The sequence below is a fragment of the Thermobia domestica genome, chromosome 2 (assembly GCF_964235325.1).
Source record: "Thermobia domestica chromosome 2, izTheDome1.hap1.1, whole genome shotgun sequence".
NCBI lineage: Eukaryota > Metazoa > Arthropoda > Insecta > Zygentoma > Lepismatidae > Thermobia > Thermobia domestica.
In genome coordinates, this window is record NC_137455.1 from 83,126,377 (window position 1) to 83,142,260 (window position 15,884).

The 15,884-nt window shown below is 36.3% G+C and overlaps 1 protein-coding gene across 1 annotated transcript in view; it reads left to right on the plus strand.

Annotated features, from left to right (window-relative positions):
• Positions 1–15,884, plus strand: part of Usp20-33 (Ubiquitin specific protease 20/33) — an 88,001-nt gene that overhangs the window by 27,783 nt on the left and 44,334 nt on the right. Inside the window, exons 8-9 of the mRNA XM_081743288.1 lie at positions 9,388–9,563; positions 13,837–13,943. Of these exons, the coding sequence (XP_081599414.1) occupies positions 9,388–9,563; positions 13,837–13,943 (283 nt within the window). The remainder of the gene's footprint in view (positions 1–9,387; positions 9,564–13,836; positions 13,944–15,884) is intronic.

The following is a 15,884-nucleotide window of genomic DNA, read 5'->3' on the forward strand; positions in this document are numbered from 1 at the left end:
GAATAAAACTTAATAACTCTTGAACCACCGGACCGATCTCGATTAAATTTACAGCCTAAATGAAGTTTAAACCTGAGATGGTTTTTGACACTTCTGATGCTGTTTAAATCTAAATTCAGCCCCGCAACTTTTGAGAGGGCGGGAAGATATATAAAAATGATCGAAATAACCAATATCAGTGTCGAATTCATAGTTTTTAGTGTTGCTGTGATGAACAATGACACTTCCGATGCCGTACCCCGCAATGTGGGGAAGGAAAGGAGTATATATATATATATATATATATATATATATATATATGTATGTATGTAATCATCGAAAATGACCGATATCAAAAAGCGCTGTAGTAATAGTAAAAAGTGACTGACTAACGGAACATATTGCTATTTTTTCTTAATTTAACCTAGCGAAGCGGATAATTGATGCTAATATGAGATAAGACAGAGCACGAAACTTGGAAACAGTAATGCCGTTGGCTACGGAATTGAATGAGGAAAGTATGAGGACTACAGAACAATTAGTCTCATATCGCAGGATTGAAGGAAGATTGTATGGAAAAGAAATGAGAAGTTGAGGATAAATAGTTTGACTTCGAGAGAATAAGAACATAAGAGATATATATTATTAAGAGTAATTGAAAAAATACTATAGATAAAAGGCAAGGAATATTTTAGAAGCGTGATAAAAAGCTGTCAAGAATATGGAGCGAAGATAACAAAAAATAAAAGCAACGATTTGAACGTAGCAATCTGCAGCAGCTATGAAAGTGGAGGAGAGAATTGATAATGGTATAGGTTTTATTATTAGTGAAGATAAGTTCGGACTAGAAATATAACCAAAGATAAGAATGAGAAAAGAAGCCTTTAGGAAGAAGAAAAGTGTACTTCATTGATCTTTGAAGTTAAAGAAAACACTCATCGAATGTTTTTTGTGGAGTATTGTTCTCAGCGGCGCTTAAAGAGAGTCTAGCGAAGAATGGACAAAATATCAGTGTAGAAGGTAAAGTAATGCCACATTGCTGAAAAGAGGAGGAGAGAAACAGTGGTAGAAATAATTAGAGAAGAGCTGCTTTGGCTCATTGGTAGAGCGCTCACCTCTGCCATTTAAGGTTCCTAGTTCGATCCCAGCTCCCGCTAAGTGAAAAATATTTAAGTTTAACGTCCCACGGTTATGCCGGTTAGGATAAAGGAGACGGTGATAATGAGAAATGAGTGAAATGGTGGAATGAAGAAAGTGAAAGGAAACGGGAGAACCCCGAGAAAACCCACGAGCACGGTGTTTGTCCACCACAAAGTCCACGGCACGAGCTGGGATTGAACCAGGGGCTCCAAGCACCGGAGGTGAACGCTCTACCACTGAACCACCGCACCTCCTCCCCCTAAGTGAGCTTTGTGGTGGACACACATCGTGTGCGTAGGTTCTTCCATTTCGTCCCACTTTCATAATTCCACTATTATCTTTACCATCTCCTTTAGCTTCGGTGCAGATCGTGGGGAAAAAAATGGAAGTAGAAAGACGAACTGTTTAGGACTTACTTGAGAATAAATTGATTTTCAGGGTGTACTATCGCATGGCCAACAAGAGATGGTCTCTGACGTTAATTACCACATGTGGTGGGACATTGCAGCCCCTACTTTGATACCAGTGTTGCCAACCACGATCACTCTGTCTTATACCATTAATTAAATTGCCACTACAGTTGCACCGAAAAAAAACTTGACACGCGAGTAGTGGCAATGTCACTGCGAGCTGTCAGAGACGTTCTCTTACTGGACGCACTATAGAATGTATGAAGGACTTGAGTGATATTAAAAAGGACAATTCTTACGGCAACACGAAGAGATTATAAAAGAACCGTGTGCATGGAAGCTTGTGCGGTAAGCGATTAGCTAGTTACGGCAGAAAACCGACATACATATATCACACATAATCTAACATGTTAATATTCCATTTATTTCTTCAATTTCTGTATACTGTGTGAAGTTTACAAATATGTTGAGAATATAAACAAAATGATCGTAAGCATCTTTCGATTGAATTATTCAAGGATGGGGAACATTGAATGAAATATACAGGACGAAAATTGGTTGGTCAGTTGGAGACTAACACTGAGGAAATATGAGACGTGGTTCTACACTTGAAGGCAAAATCCTAACCACCAAAATGGATTCAGTTGGACGAAGAGAACAAGTATAACTAATATACGCGATGTACTATTACGAAAATTGGGAGTATCTTGTAAATAGTTATAATCGATTATCAGCATTTTCATAGTGAATACTGAGCAAAGTATTTTAAAATGTTCAGTGTGGCAGTTGAGGAACGAGTCTGGGTCTGTAAAAACAAGTGAATAACAAGTTGAATCAACTTACTTCGGTTTATTCAAATTAGAAACCTCCTTTGGCCACATACTCCTTTGTACGATCCAGTAAGTCATGGAATGACTTTTGGATAGTGGAAATATTGTCAGAAACAACCCTTCAATGATGCTTTTAGTTTGAAATAAAAAAAAAAAAAAAAAAAGTAACCGCAAAGGGGTTAAATCTGGCAAGTGTGCGGGGTGCAGTAGCGTGCAACACAACACTTTTTTTGAGGCCAAGAATCACTGCATTGTGTGATGGGGCTATGATTCTCCTCTGTTAAGGAATGGTGCACGACACGTGAACTCTTTATTTGGCAAACAATCTTCTTACTTGCCTCCCTACGTCTTATATTACCTTGAGACTTGCGTTTCTGTCATTCAAAATTTCGAACTTTGTAAATCTTTAGTTGTTCAAACAAATCTGCTTGGATCTGGGTATTTGTCATCTTTCACATATTCCTTTCAGCACTGAACCTCTGCACCATTTAAAAACGTAGAAACGAGAAAGGCAAGTGTTTCCATAAAGCTTTTTAAACATCTCAGATGTTTTTTTGTTGGAGTCTTTTCTGACCGCACACAGAATTTGATATTGACTCTGTTCAGTTGTTGAAACGGTGACGGGATATCACAACAGTAGTCTATACTTAGCCACGTTACGCGCCACACTGGCGGCCGGCCGAAGTGGAAATTCATGCACTTGTTCCCAAGGTCACATGCAGTATTCACCACTAAACTTCCGTACCAAAATTAACTTCATAGCAAAAAGATCAGTCTCGTTTCCCAGTTGCCGAACTGTAGATATTAAGAAGATAAAATTCCTGATAAAAAAAGCCATTAATGTTCATTGACAGCTTAACGACTACAAATCATTTTCGCTGATAGACATACCATAAAATTGAAAGTCAGGTTTAAAAAAATAATGTATATTTCAGCTTTCTTGTGAAGGAACTTCAAAATCGATCTGTAACATCAATTATGAATGATTTTTGTGTATGATTTCTTTTTAATTTCTTCCTTTTATAAATAAAGTAGAACTCAAGAATAAAGACGTTGGTCTGAAGCCTGAAAAATATGTAATACCCTAAATAATTTAATAACGAAATATATTCAAGCAAGTGCATTATATCATTCAATGATGGTTACTGACAAATTTTACTTTTAATTTTTCTACTTCACACTATATTTAGTGTGTAGAAAACAAGCAATTATTCATTTTTTTGATACTTTTCTTTTAAGCGGTCATTTTGTATACGCATGCAAGCGTATTTTGCACTTCACAAAGGTTTACGGTAAACGTTATAGCTCCGTTATTTTTAATGATATTGGTTTCAAACAAACAAATAAAATGAAATAATAAAAAAGCAAAGATAATGTATAACATGTTATATTCAGGTCATATCTAAGTCCACTACAAATAACTGAAAAATCGTTAGAAGTTTGTGTGAAAAACGCAAAATGTCATTTTTGAAGTTAAAAATTTTAAGGAAAAAATAAGACTCTCTGCTATTTTTTATAGATATATTCTGTGTGATATAGTATTTCCTGAAAGAAAAGATTGATACCTGAGAGAGTCATCCTTTTTCTGTTATTGACCTTCAGAAATTGCGAACATAGTCGATTTTCAGAAAATCTCAGTGTTTGAGGACCCACAGTAAAAGAGGAGGATGAAACACGTAACGTAAAATGAAGTTTCGAAATGGGTAGGCTGAAATTAGATCCGTAGCTAGGAGATGACTAGGTGGGACGCAGTCCCCTTGCGATCACTGGGAGCCGCATGAAACCTTTCAGTTGTTTGTTGTGTGTATATATGGGTTTAAAGTGATCTGAAGTTAGCACTCATTTCTGTGCGCTTCCAGTTAACCATACCCTTGTATGGCACCACTTAGATTGGAAATGCCTTACTTGCTTTTCATCTTTTTCGACAAGCAAGAGAGATTAAGTAGGTTGCTTATTGTTGCTAAAATTTTAACTCTATTGTGAGACGGAGGGCTGTGGTACCTCAGTGGTAGAGCATGCACCTCTGGTGCATGGAGTCCCGATCTCAGCTCGCGCCAAGTGAACTTTGTGGTGGACAAAAACCGTATGCGTGGGTTTACTCGGGGTCCTCCCTTTTCCTCTCATTTTATTCATTCACCATTCCCTTCATTTCTCATCATCACCGTTTCCTTTAGCCTAGCCAGCATAATCGTAAAACTGAAAGATTCCATTTCATTTTTATTGTGAAATATGTCTCGTTCTCAATGAGATCGTCCACTAAATTTTGCGATAATCCTGTAGTAGGTCTACATATGTCATCTCACTAACACACCTACATATATGCGTATCACACAAAACTGACAAATTACACTGCACTGACAAACTACACTACTTGAAAGAAACAAGCAAAAAGGGATATAGACTTATATTTAAGTATAAATTCCCCAAGTAATACACAAATTACACAAACTTAACCACTTCACCCACAATAATACACTCATCGTACTAATACAAAACAGTAGTGTTGCAGCTCACAATCAGTTATGCTATTATATGCTTTTACGGAAATAGCTACTTTTTTTTAGATGGAAATATATATATAAATAAATACATAAAAACTATGCCCTACGTGGGGTCTCATTCCGTATCGGCCCTCACCAAAGTTGTTAATCGTAACGCTAAAAAGTACAGGCAATTGTAACTGCTATGCCGATTACCGCGAACTAAAAATAAAATTTTGCGTTGCGATAACACAAACCAGTACGGAATAAGATACTATTCATAATAACATTTTTATTTTAATTTTATTTTACTTATTTATTTATTTGTTGGAAGTTCTTCCTGAATGCGAGCTGCTAACTTTTTCATAGTCTTTCTGTTTTCTACTTCTTGACAAGTTCGCGTTTGTCGCTTTTGTCTTCCCGAATATCCGAAAGACTAGCCTTAGCTAGCTTCGTCAGCATTCGTCCACTTTCGTTGCAGCGTGTTGAATTTGTGTATTGTTTACATAGTTTTCGTCTGCTGAGAGCGATGGGTGAGTGACTGTTGCTGCCTACTGCTCTGCTTGATTCCATTAGAAGGTCTAAAGGCTAGGTGAAAATAACCTAAAATGCGATGTTTCAGGAGCTCTACTTCAAAATCTAGTAGTATGAGCTTAATGTTGGAATAGTGCATTATAAAATAAATCAATTTTAATAAAATTCACTGTGTCAATGTCTAAAAACATATTTAAGACTGATGGATGGAGATTTGGATAGGCTGAGCCTTGTAGCCTTAATGGACTCTACGTTCCTGGATAAGACTTTCAGATGTAAAACTTTTAAAATAGTAGTATACCACGATGCCTATATCTAGGAAAAAAAAAAAAATGATTAGTTTTATCTTTTCTTTCAAAAATTACAATTTGCATGTTTCATACTTTCAACATTTTTTAAAGATTGTTGGGATTGTTGTAACCTTAAGTGTGCACTGGACGAAAAATGTACATTTAATTATCTTTTTTTGTTTGTTTAAAATCGACATCTTCACAAAATGACACCATAGCATTTACCATAAACCTTTGTAAATTTCCAAGTAGGCTTACATGCCTATACAAAATGGCCTCTGAAAAGAAAAGGGAACGTCTAAAATGAATGAATGCTTGTTTTCAACTCTCTAAATATAGTGCAACTTTGTGTATAAAAATTAAAAAATATTTTGTCAGCAACCTTTTAATCTGAAATTGCGCGATTTTAAATGGATTGACCCATTTGTTTTTAGAACACTAAAATGTTGGTATATTTTATTTGATACATTACAGAAGATGAGTTTAAAAAGTGCCTTAAGTATTGTGATTTTATATATATATATATCGGGTGTTCTAAAAATGGCTCCCACCGACCACAGAACACTATTCTACAGGCCAAAATAAAGCAAAAATGTTATACTATGATGGTTTGTCCACCGGGGCCTCCTTTAGCTGTTATAGGGAATCAAAATTTCACAATGTGGCAACGTCACAAATTAATTTGGAACCATTAGCATCACTCTACAAATACATCAAGCAATAAATCGATTGATACACTAATAAGTGATGCTAGTATCAATCTATATATGGATTGTAGCTGTCATCTGGAAAGAATCGATGCAATTATTTGATTGATAGATTAGTGTATCTAGTTTATGGTTCTTTATTTGCGACGTTGCCACATAGTGCAATTAGTGTCTCCAGAAAAGGACAAGGAAGATACACAAACAAATATATTTTTTGCTTTATTATGACTTGTAAAATAGTGTTCTGTGGGCGCCATTTTTAGAACACCCGATATATATATGTGTATATATATATATATCGTAATATAAAGTTATGATATATCGTAATAGTGAGTTAGTATGCTGAACATCCTTTTGTTGTTCAGTAACGACGCATAGCTTTTAATACCTACCACACCGGTGTAATGGCTAGCGCGCGTGCCTTTGTTACACGGGTACTGTGTTCGATTTTCTGTGCGAGAGCATTGAACACATTACGATGGTTCGGTTCTACCTTAAACTGTAGATGTCTCGTGTAGCCTCGGTGCTGAAAAAGAACACTCGATTTCAATAAACAAGCAGCATAACTTGTAATAGATGCGGCCCTTTAGAAAATAATAGCAAATCTAATTATAGCTGCACCTGATATACAATGAATACTGTGGCCTCGCGTGGCGTAGTTGCTAACGCTGTCTCCCCTTTGGTGCGAGCGGTCCGGGTTCGATTCCCGGTGGGACACTCGGTCGAAAAAGTGTAACAGCTTTTTCAGACCAGCCATCTTGAGTGAGGTTTTCCCTGGGTTTCTCTCATTCACACCAGACAAATGCCGGGATGGTACCTAACATAATGGTCCCAGACCGCTTCCGTCCCTCCCCCATCCTTTCTTATTTTCCTTTCATTGTATAGTGTGCTCGCCGAGGGACGTCATCCCTCCTATGTGACGGGCTTAATGGCCTTAGATGCCATTTTGCTTCAGAAATCTAATTCCTAATCCTAATCCTAACAATAAATACTCGTAAACACTAAATTTGAAAAACTAATAGCATGGTATGATTACTTCTTTAAAATAGCGATTGTGCTTCGTAAAAGTGTTTGTTGGGCCCTCGAATAGCCAAATGGCATGTTCGTCTTTGCAAACAAAATCTCGGGTTCGATTGCCTGTAGGTAATAGTTTTCATTATATTAATCGTGGAAAGTATAATTTAAAAAATAATAGGTTTGTCACAAAGTTAAGAAAGAAGTTAAGGAAAATTTGAAATATATTGTAAAGGATGAGCCCGTGACATGGAAGAGTTAATTGAATTTGTAAAGTTGTTTCTTAACAGATTTTGTGTTGAATAGAAATAAACTACAAAGAAGCTCCTTTTGTATCCGCATTCCTGATACACATGTATATGTCGTCTTTTCCTCAATCACAGTAGTGAGCTTCCTTATAGTCAGCGTGACATTAAATTTCTTGGTACATCAAAACCACGGGACACGGTGGCTCGGGGAGGGTTTGGTCTTTGTTTGATGAGAAGAAAGAGAGTATATATATATATATATATATATATATATATATATATATATATATAGGATGAACGGTAACTACGTGGACAAACTTGGACGGGTGATAGTACATCTAAAAATAAGCAAATAAGTCCTAGTGAACATGGGGGAAATTCCGTCCCGTTTAGGAGTGACAGAGTGTGGGAACATGAACTTCAGAGGCCAACAGCTTAAAAACAATACATCGTAGAGAGGCGGTTAAAAACGTCACTTAGAAAATCATACCTACTCTATTGAAAAATGCACGTTTGAAAACGCAATTACGTGTCGCACTGGATTAACAACGTTTAGCACTTCTTTTCTTTAAGCATGTCCGGGAATCCCTCCGTTTCTTTGGGGAATCCCGTGCGCACGCATAGCTGCGTTTTCAAACATGCATTTTTCAATAGAGTAGGTATGACTTTCTAAGTGACGTTTTTAACCGCACTCTCTACAATGTATTGCTTTTAAGCTGTTGGCCTCTGAAGTTCATGTTCCCAAGCTTTCGACACACTGTCACTCCCAAACAGGACGGAATTTCCCCCATGTTCACTAGGACTTTTTTGCTAATTTTTAGATAGTACATCTAAAAATTAGCAAAACAGTCCTAGTGAACATGGGGGAAATTCCGTCCTGTTTGGGAGACAGAGAGTGTCGAAAGCTTGGGAACATGAACTTCAGAGGCCAACAGCTTAAAAGCAATACATATATTGAGAGCACGACGGGGAGGACCAAGGCAGAGGTACTAAGGTGGACGACCGCCAAGTTCATCGCGGCAGAAGAGAATCCAAGATGTATGTGAAGAAGAATTGAGTAGCAGAGAGCTGTCCATCCAGTCACATCCTCATCTTGTCGTCGCTTGCATTTGTGAACTAGAACAGTTGTGTTCGTATGAAAAGTTATCAGATTATGTCCTCAGCTCTGTCCAAGCGTCTTAAGCCCAGAAGTGCAACCAACAAAATGCAAAGAACAGTGTAGAACACGTCAATTTTCATTAAGGGGTCCTTCCATTAAAGCTAACGCTTTCTGTCTTCTCCTCTTTACCCTCTACTCTGTGTGCTTTCAATGTTTTTAGATCTTTGTTTCGTTTCTCAACCTAGGCAAAGATCCTAGTCGTAGTTGTAAATACTATCGAGGGTTGTTGGCTCAAATCCCCAAAACATGCCATTTGCTGTAATTGAGACGAGCTACAGAGTTGACAGCCCCGTAGCTGCACAATATTGCTTTCATGGTTGGAAGTAACTTTATAATCACATTTAAATGACTTACTTTATAAGTATTCAAACATGTTTTTGAAGGCTTGATAAATACAATTTATTTTGGATGCACTGCAGTCGAACTTCCATTTATAGGGAGATAGATTATCTAAACATGAAATACAAAGTATAATCGACTAATAGGCATATTCTCCATGCTTTTGCTTTTGCTCCATGTACTAATTTTATACTTGCATGTGTGTATGAGAAGCTTCATTTTCACTATATACGATCTCCTGTTGTTTTTATAGGAAGCATCATTCCAGGAAACACAGCTTATACCCTTTGCCTCCGGATGTGACGAAGGAGATGAAAGAAAGTACAAATCTTGCTCAGCAGAGGGGTTGTATGGATGACTCCTCTGGCCTGGAAGTGGATACAATGGAATTTAGCGATGCTGTTTCAGATACACCAATTATAGAAGATAACAGGTATGAAATGCTTTGCATAAAAATGAACCTTACTTAAACCAACCTTGCATCGTCACACGTCATAACAAATATAAAGAGTAGTAAAAGTCATGTATTCTTGTTCAGCCTATTGTGTTTTCTCATAATGTGTGTTTAGGTGATTAATAATCTAATAAATTTGTCATAATTATGCCTAAGGCGAATTAGCAAGCGTGTTAATCCTGCTATTTAATCATGCTTTTCTGTTGCATATGGCGGGATGACAATGATGCGTTGTCTGTGGTGTTAGTTAGAAGGATGACTGCATATTCACTATATTAGTATTGTTATTTGTTTCTTCCCTCTTTTGTTTCTCCTTGTTCAGATTTTTTTCTTTGCTCCTTTCGACTATCATAATGATTTTTTCTTTCTTTCTTCCACAAGAGATACTTGTTGGAAAGATGAGCTCACTTCACCTCATTTCCTGTCATTTCAAGAACACTTCAGATTGTTATTCTTATATTAGAAATGAATTGAGATAGGCTCGATGTATATTGCATCTTACATTTTATTATCTCCCTGTGCAGATGTAATACTCTTACTTTTTTTTTCAATTCATTTTATTTTGTATATCATCTTTAATTGTACATATTTCATCTCTTCATTAGATAGTGATCATTACTAAGTTAAGTAGGTTTAGGATTTAATTTGACTTGTGTATGTTTGTTGGTTGATCTTTCTTTTCCCTGTATAATGTAAGAGGAGTGAATGTTTGTCAAAGAGTAAAGATGTAAAGAAGGGTCTGTATCCTATAAGAATACATTTAGCATGAAGCTTAAGCCAAATTGATCCACAAATTAATGACTGATGGCTGAACTAAATAGTGTTTCCGTTACTTAAGTGCACGGAAAGTAAGTTTAAGCGCACAGAGACATAGTATGGAGCCTAATCTCGAGATTTTATTGAGTGTTCTTGTACATGATTCTAACGAATAGCGAAGGAGATGCTTTAAATTTGCAAAAAAAAAAAAAAGTAATCTGAGACTATTTTGTTACATACATGAAAAAATAACAATATAAAATTTGTCACTTCGTTTATTGAATGAACATTTTTTCCCTCTCTTTCTCTAAGTACAATATCCTTCATGAGTATGTATGTAAGGTAGTTATTTCTTAGAATTACATAGCAGATTTTTTCTTCTGTCTTGTCGTTTCTTACATAGCGAATTATATTAATAATGTAGATTTTCAAATTTTTTGTTTGGGATATCTAAAGTGAATAAAAATGTATCTAAATTAAAACATTTGTCATTTATTGAAAACGTGAATACAATGATAACCTTAAAACAGGTTAAAGTAAGTAAAAAGAAAATAATATAGGTAATCTCGTACTGTACTATTAATCGAGAATAAAGAAGAAAGTTTTGTAGTTGGAATGTCACCTTAGCAAATTCCAAGAATTCTGATAAAATGGAATAAATTAATCGTAAGAAGCTATAAGTTAAAGTTCATTATAGTCTAATGTTGCTTGTCAAAACTGAACTCTGAACAAGTAGTTCAGAGGAGCATATTTGCGAATTTTATTGAGAGTTTTTTCCCTTTCTTTCAACTTTAACTATCTTAATGTACAATTATCAGTGATTATTGTTATCGTCAACCATATTGAATAATATTTAAATTTTTATTCATTTATTTGTCTATTTTAATTTTTGTAATTACTTAAAAAAAGAATTTTATAAGTGTTTCTAATCAACTCTGATACAATTCTTGTGCATATTTCTTATATCTTTTACAATAGCAACGTTTCAAACCTACTATTTTTAAGAAATAGGGGGCCGCGGTGCCTCAGTGGTAGAGCGTTCACCTCTGGTGCTTATGGTCCTGGGTTCGATCCTAGCCCCCGCCAAGTGAACTTTGTGGACAAACACGTGTGCGTGGGTTTCATCGGGGTTCTCCCGTTTCCTCCCACCTTCTTCATTCCACCATTTCATTCATTACTCATCATCACCGTCTCCTTTAGCCTAACCGGCATAACCGTGGGACGTAAAACTAAAAGATTTCATTTCATTTTAAGAAATAAAGTATCAAAAGAAACTAAAATTGAAGTTGAAAGGAAAAAAAAATTCTCCACAACAGACATCTCTGTATTATTGTTGTTGTTGATATATTTCGTTTTCGTTAATATCGCGTGAATTATTGTGCTTCAAATATTTTGGAAGTTCAAGAAGTTATATGTTCCTTTTTGCTCATCACCTATATGATGTTTAGTTCTGATCGATGTTTCTTTTCCTAGTCCATATATATACACGAAAGTCGATAAAATCTACTAGTTTGTATAACTAACTATCTAACTCTATGGCCTATGGAACCCGGAGGTTCAATGCCGCGTTCACAAAAGCTCTCCACTGACTTCTACCCTTAGCTAACTGCATCCAGTTTCTACTTTGTATTCCAATCTCTGCGAGATCCATCTTAATATTGTCCTCCCATCTGCGCCTAGGTCTTCCTAATGGTCGTTTTCCGATTGGTCTTCCAGTCAAGACTTTGAGAGCGTGACTTTTAGACTTTCTTCCATTCTAGCTACATGACCCGCCCACCTAAGCCTCCTAGACTTGACGACCCTAACAATGTTGGGTAGACCATATAAATTATGTAGTTCCTCGTTATGAAGTTTTCGCCATTCCCCATTCCCGTTCCTCTTGGGTCCGAATATTCGTCTCAGGATCTTGTTCTCAAATACTTTCAGTCTATGTTCTTTCCTCAGACTAGTTTGTATTCTGCTCATAAATGGACTTTCAGATTCAGTAAAGCGTTTCTCTAATTAGTAGATGTGTCTACTGTAGTGAGTATTTACACGTCAGATGTACAAAGTTTCTTTTAACTTTTAGTTCCCTTTGTTCCTTTATTCCTCTTAGAAACCTGAAGGTGAACCCTGTGTAGGTTTGGAAGTTAGTTGTTTGCAGAAAGACACAACAGGTAAATGGAAGAATACAGTAAAATAATTTCAGATGAAGTGGAGTTATTACTTACGTCTCGAGGTGCATGTTTGTAAATAGTGAAGTCTGTTCTTAGTATTTAGTAATGAACGTGAACTATAACAGAATATGTGCTACCGTGTGTACAGTTTATTATTGCAGTACATCTTCATAACAATGGCTCAAAATGTTTACTATCCGCTTTCAGTGTTTGAAGGGACCGATGAGACGCTCAAAGATTCTTGGCGTGTTTTTCGTAGTAAAGTTTTATCCGTTTAGAGTACACTAAGCCTCCACGTGACTCCACGATGATCCATTAATATGAAATCGTGATTAGGAAGGTACTCGATGGGCGTTCATTTTTTAATCCATCCCTCGAAATGTGCGTCAAGATGTTCTTGTACGGTCACACACAATATAGAATCCCCATTATGTTGGAACCCCGTGTCTGAAAGGACAGGCAAGGGACATCTTCCAGTAATTGTGGTAGCACCTGTTCCAGAAAGATAATTATTCATTGAGCCTAAGAGGAGGTAAGGAATTGCCAAGCAAACAGTCTCCTCAAACATTTACATTTAAATATTGCTGATTGCGACAAATAAATGCGTCATGAAAATTGTCTTGGTGAACTGATCATTTGTTGTTGATCAGGATCAATGACGCTACATCAGATCTCTTCATACCTTGATTCCAAGAACAATTTCGTCGAGTGCTGTCTGAGAGTGAAGTCTTCTGGTTGTAATTGCTATATTTTTTTGAGAATGGTGTGGGTGTAACTGGATCTGATACAGAACGTTCCAAACAACGTTTCGTTCAACATTCAGATGCCGAATGGCTGTTTGCTTGATTTTTGTAGGTCTTATTCAAACAGAAAAACATCTTCATAAAGTTCTGAAGTACGAATCGACCCTTTGTCTGTTAGCATGAAAAAGGACCTTGTTGACACCGGTCAATTAAAAAATATATATATATATATATATATATATATATTAAAATGATTCCATTTGCATTTAGTTCTAGATGAGTTCTTTGGACCTCACGCATTACTTTCTTGTCTAAAATGGTTTGTTTTAAGGCAGTCTGTTATTTCTCAGAGTTTGTGGTTTATTCGCATTCTGTACATGGTGACATGGTAATAGTAAAATTAATCAGTCTGCATTCTACTCTTCAATATTAAAAACTATGAAAGTAAGAGTATAGTAACTGATTCAATAATATATCTGTAGAAAGGAGAAGTCCTGGAAAAGGTTGGAATTTTGTCATGAGAACAATATTGAATTTTCAATAAGATTGTCTGTCTAAAATGGTAGCTAATATATTGTGTACTTGTTTACTTAATAGGTTATCAAGGTCACCATCTCCTCCTCAAGAGAAGATACGCTCCAAATTAACGGCATCACATTCTCAATCCATGAAACACCATAGTTGTTCGCAACCATCTATTCGAGGTAAGTATCAAAGGTATCATACAGTTTTCTCTCGTACTGAACATCTCGCTCAATCCCGTCAGTACACTGCTTGACATAGCGACGTGTTTCTTCTTTTATGCAATAAAAACTCATAAAAAGGCAAAATATCTTTATTGATTTCTTAATTATGCTCGTAGCGAGTGACTACAATATTGCTGGTTTACTCTGCCGTAGGTTTATGTAAATTTATTTAAATGCATGGATATTCGTACTAGATTGTAAATTTTTTCGCACTCTTATCTCTGCAGGTATGTGCTCTTGAATTCCACAAAAATATTTGCAAACGTGCTGAAATGTATCAGTTTCATAATCTATTCAGTATATGTTGTAATTATTATATTATTTTTCAAATGTAAACTGTAGCAGTTTATCGCGATAATAAAGTGCAATATATTGCTAAAGAGTGGGTTGTGTAATAAGTTGAGTATCGTCGATGAAATTACAAGGGGCGCTCAGGTTGCTCCGATCCTAATATAGAAAGAGTGGCACTCGATTAATTCTTAGATATTTCTCAAACATACTTCCCTGTAACACCAGTGCACTTCTCCTGTCGATGCTCCAATGTCTGGAAGTCTTGCACGCAACAACAACAAAAATCTGTGTTTCGACTGATTCTCCAATCATGAGTATACAGCCACTATCACCTCCGAACCAGCAAAAAATTTCTTCCTACGCAAGTTGTTCTTCAAATGTTTAAGCAAATGAAAGTCAGTGAAGGCCAAATCTGGAGAATAGTGGGATTGAGCACCAATTCAAAGGATGCATCTGCGAAAGCAGCTCTCGCATACATGAAATGTGGACAGGTGCATTATCCTGGTACAACAGCACACCTGGGTCAACAACCACGCCTACCGCGCTCGTGGGTTTTCTCGGGGTTCTCCCGTTTCCTCCCACATTCTTCAGTCCACTATTTCATTCATTTCTCATCATCACCGTCTCCTTTAGCCTAACCGGCATACCGTGGGACGTGAAGATTTCATTTTTATTTTTTATTTTCTTTTGACTGAATTACGTGATTTCTTGATAGGGTTCTCAGCGGCCTGGAAAACATGGAAAAGTCAGGTAATTTCCTAAAAAGCTGAGGAAATCGTAAACTTTAAGTATTTTTATTTCTTAGAAACCATTTATCTCTTTGCTTTACCTGGCTGTTTTCAAAGGAATATTTTATACCTCCACCCTCTATATACAGGGTGTTTCAAAGAAAATGACCTGAGTCCATATGTATTGATAAAAACACTACAAAAATGGGTTAAATGGGTAGCCTCAGTGGTTCGGAAATCAAGGTTTGACTGTATCTTACCTTTGCACAAATGTATGCATATATACGACTGGCAAGCTGATGGTTCCACACACACAAATAAGAAAGAAAAAATTTACCTTAGACAAATTCCTATGCGTATATATATATATTAGGGTGGTCCTTACTTATATGGGGAAAAATAAATTTAGGAATTTCCTTGGACGAGCCCCCTAAAATGGTTCCATATGGGACTAAATTAAGCCAGGAGAAAAATTAGATCCATTGAATAATTTTAAATGGTGCCTCAAGCGACCTAAAGTTTTGAATCCGATTACAATAGATAATATATGGGGAAAATCTGGAAGAAACGTTTGTAACTTTGTTTTAAAACTTTTGTCTGATTCAAAATGGCGGATTTGAACATGGCCGCCATCAAGGCAACTCTTACCGTAGACCTAATATTTATCCACCTGCTTTTTATTTAATTATTATCATTAACACAAAATTTACACGGTGGGGTAAAGGACTAATACATATACTGCAACAATATTTAATTTCCCTGTAACTTTTTACCAATTGCGCGTAAATCCAAATTAAGTCACCATTGTTCTTTTGATTAAATTTGCGCCTTAAATCATGTATCACATGACCCTATTCCTATTTTAAAAACTTAACCTTAA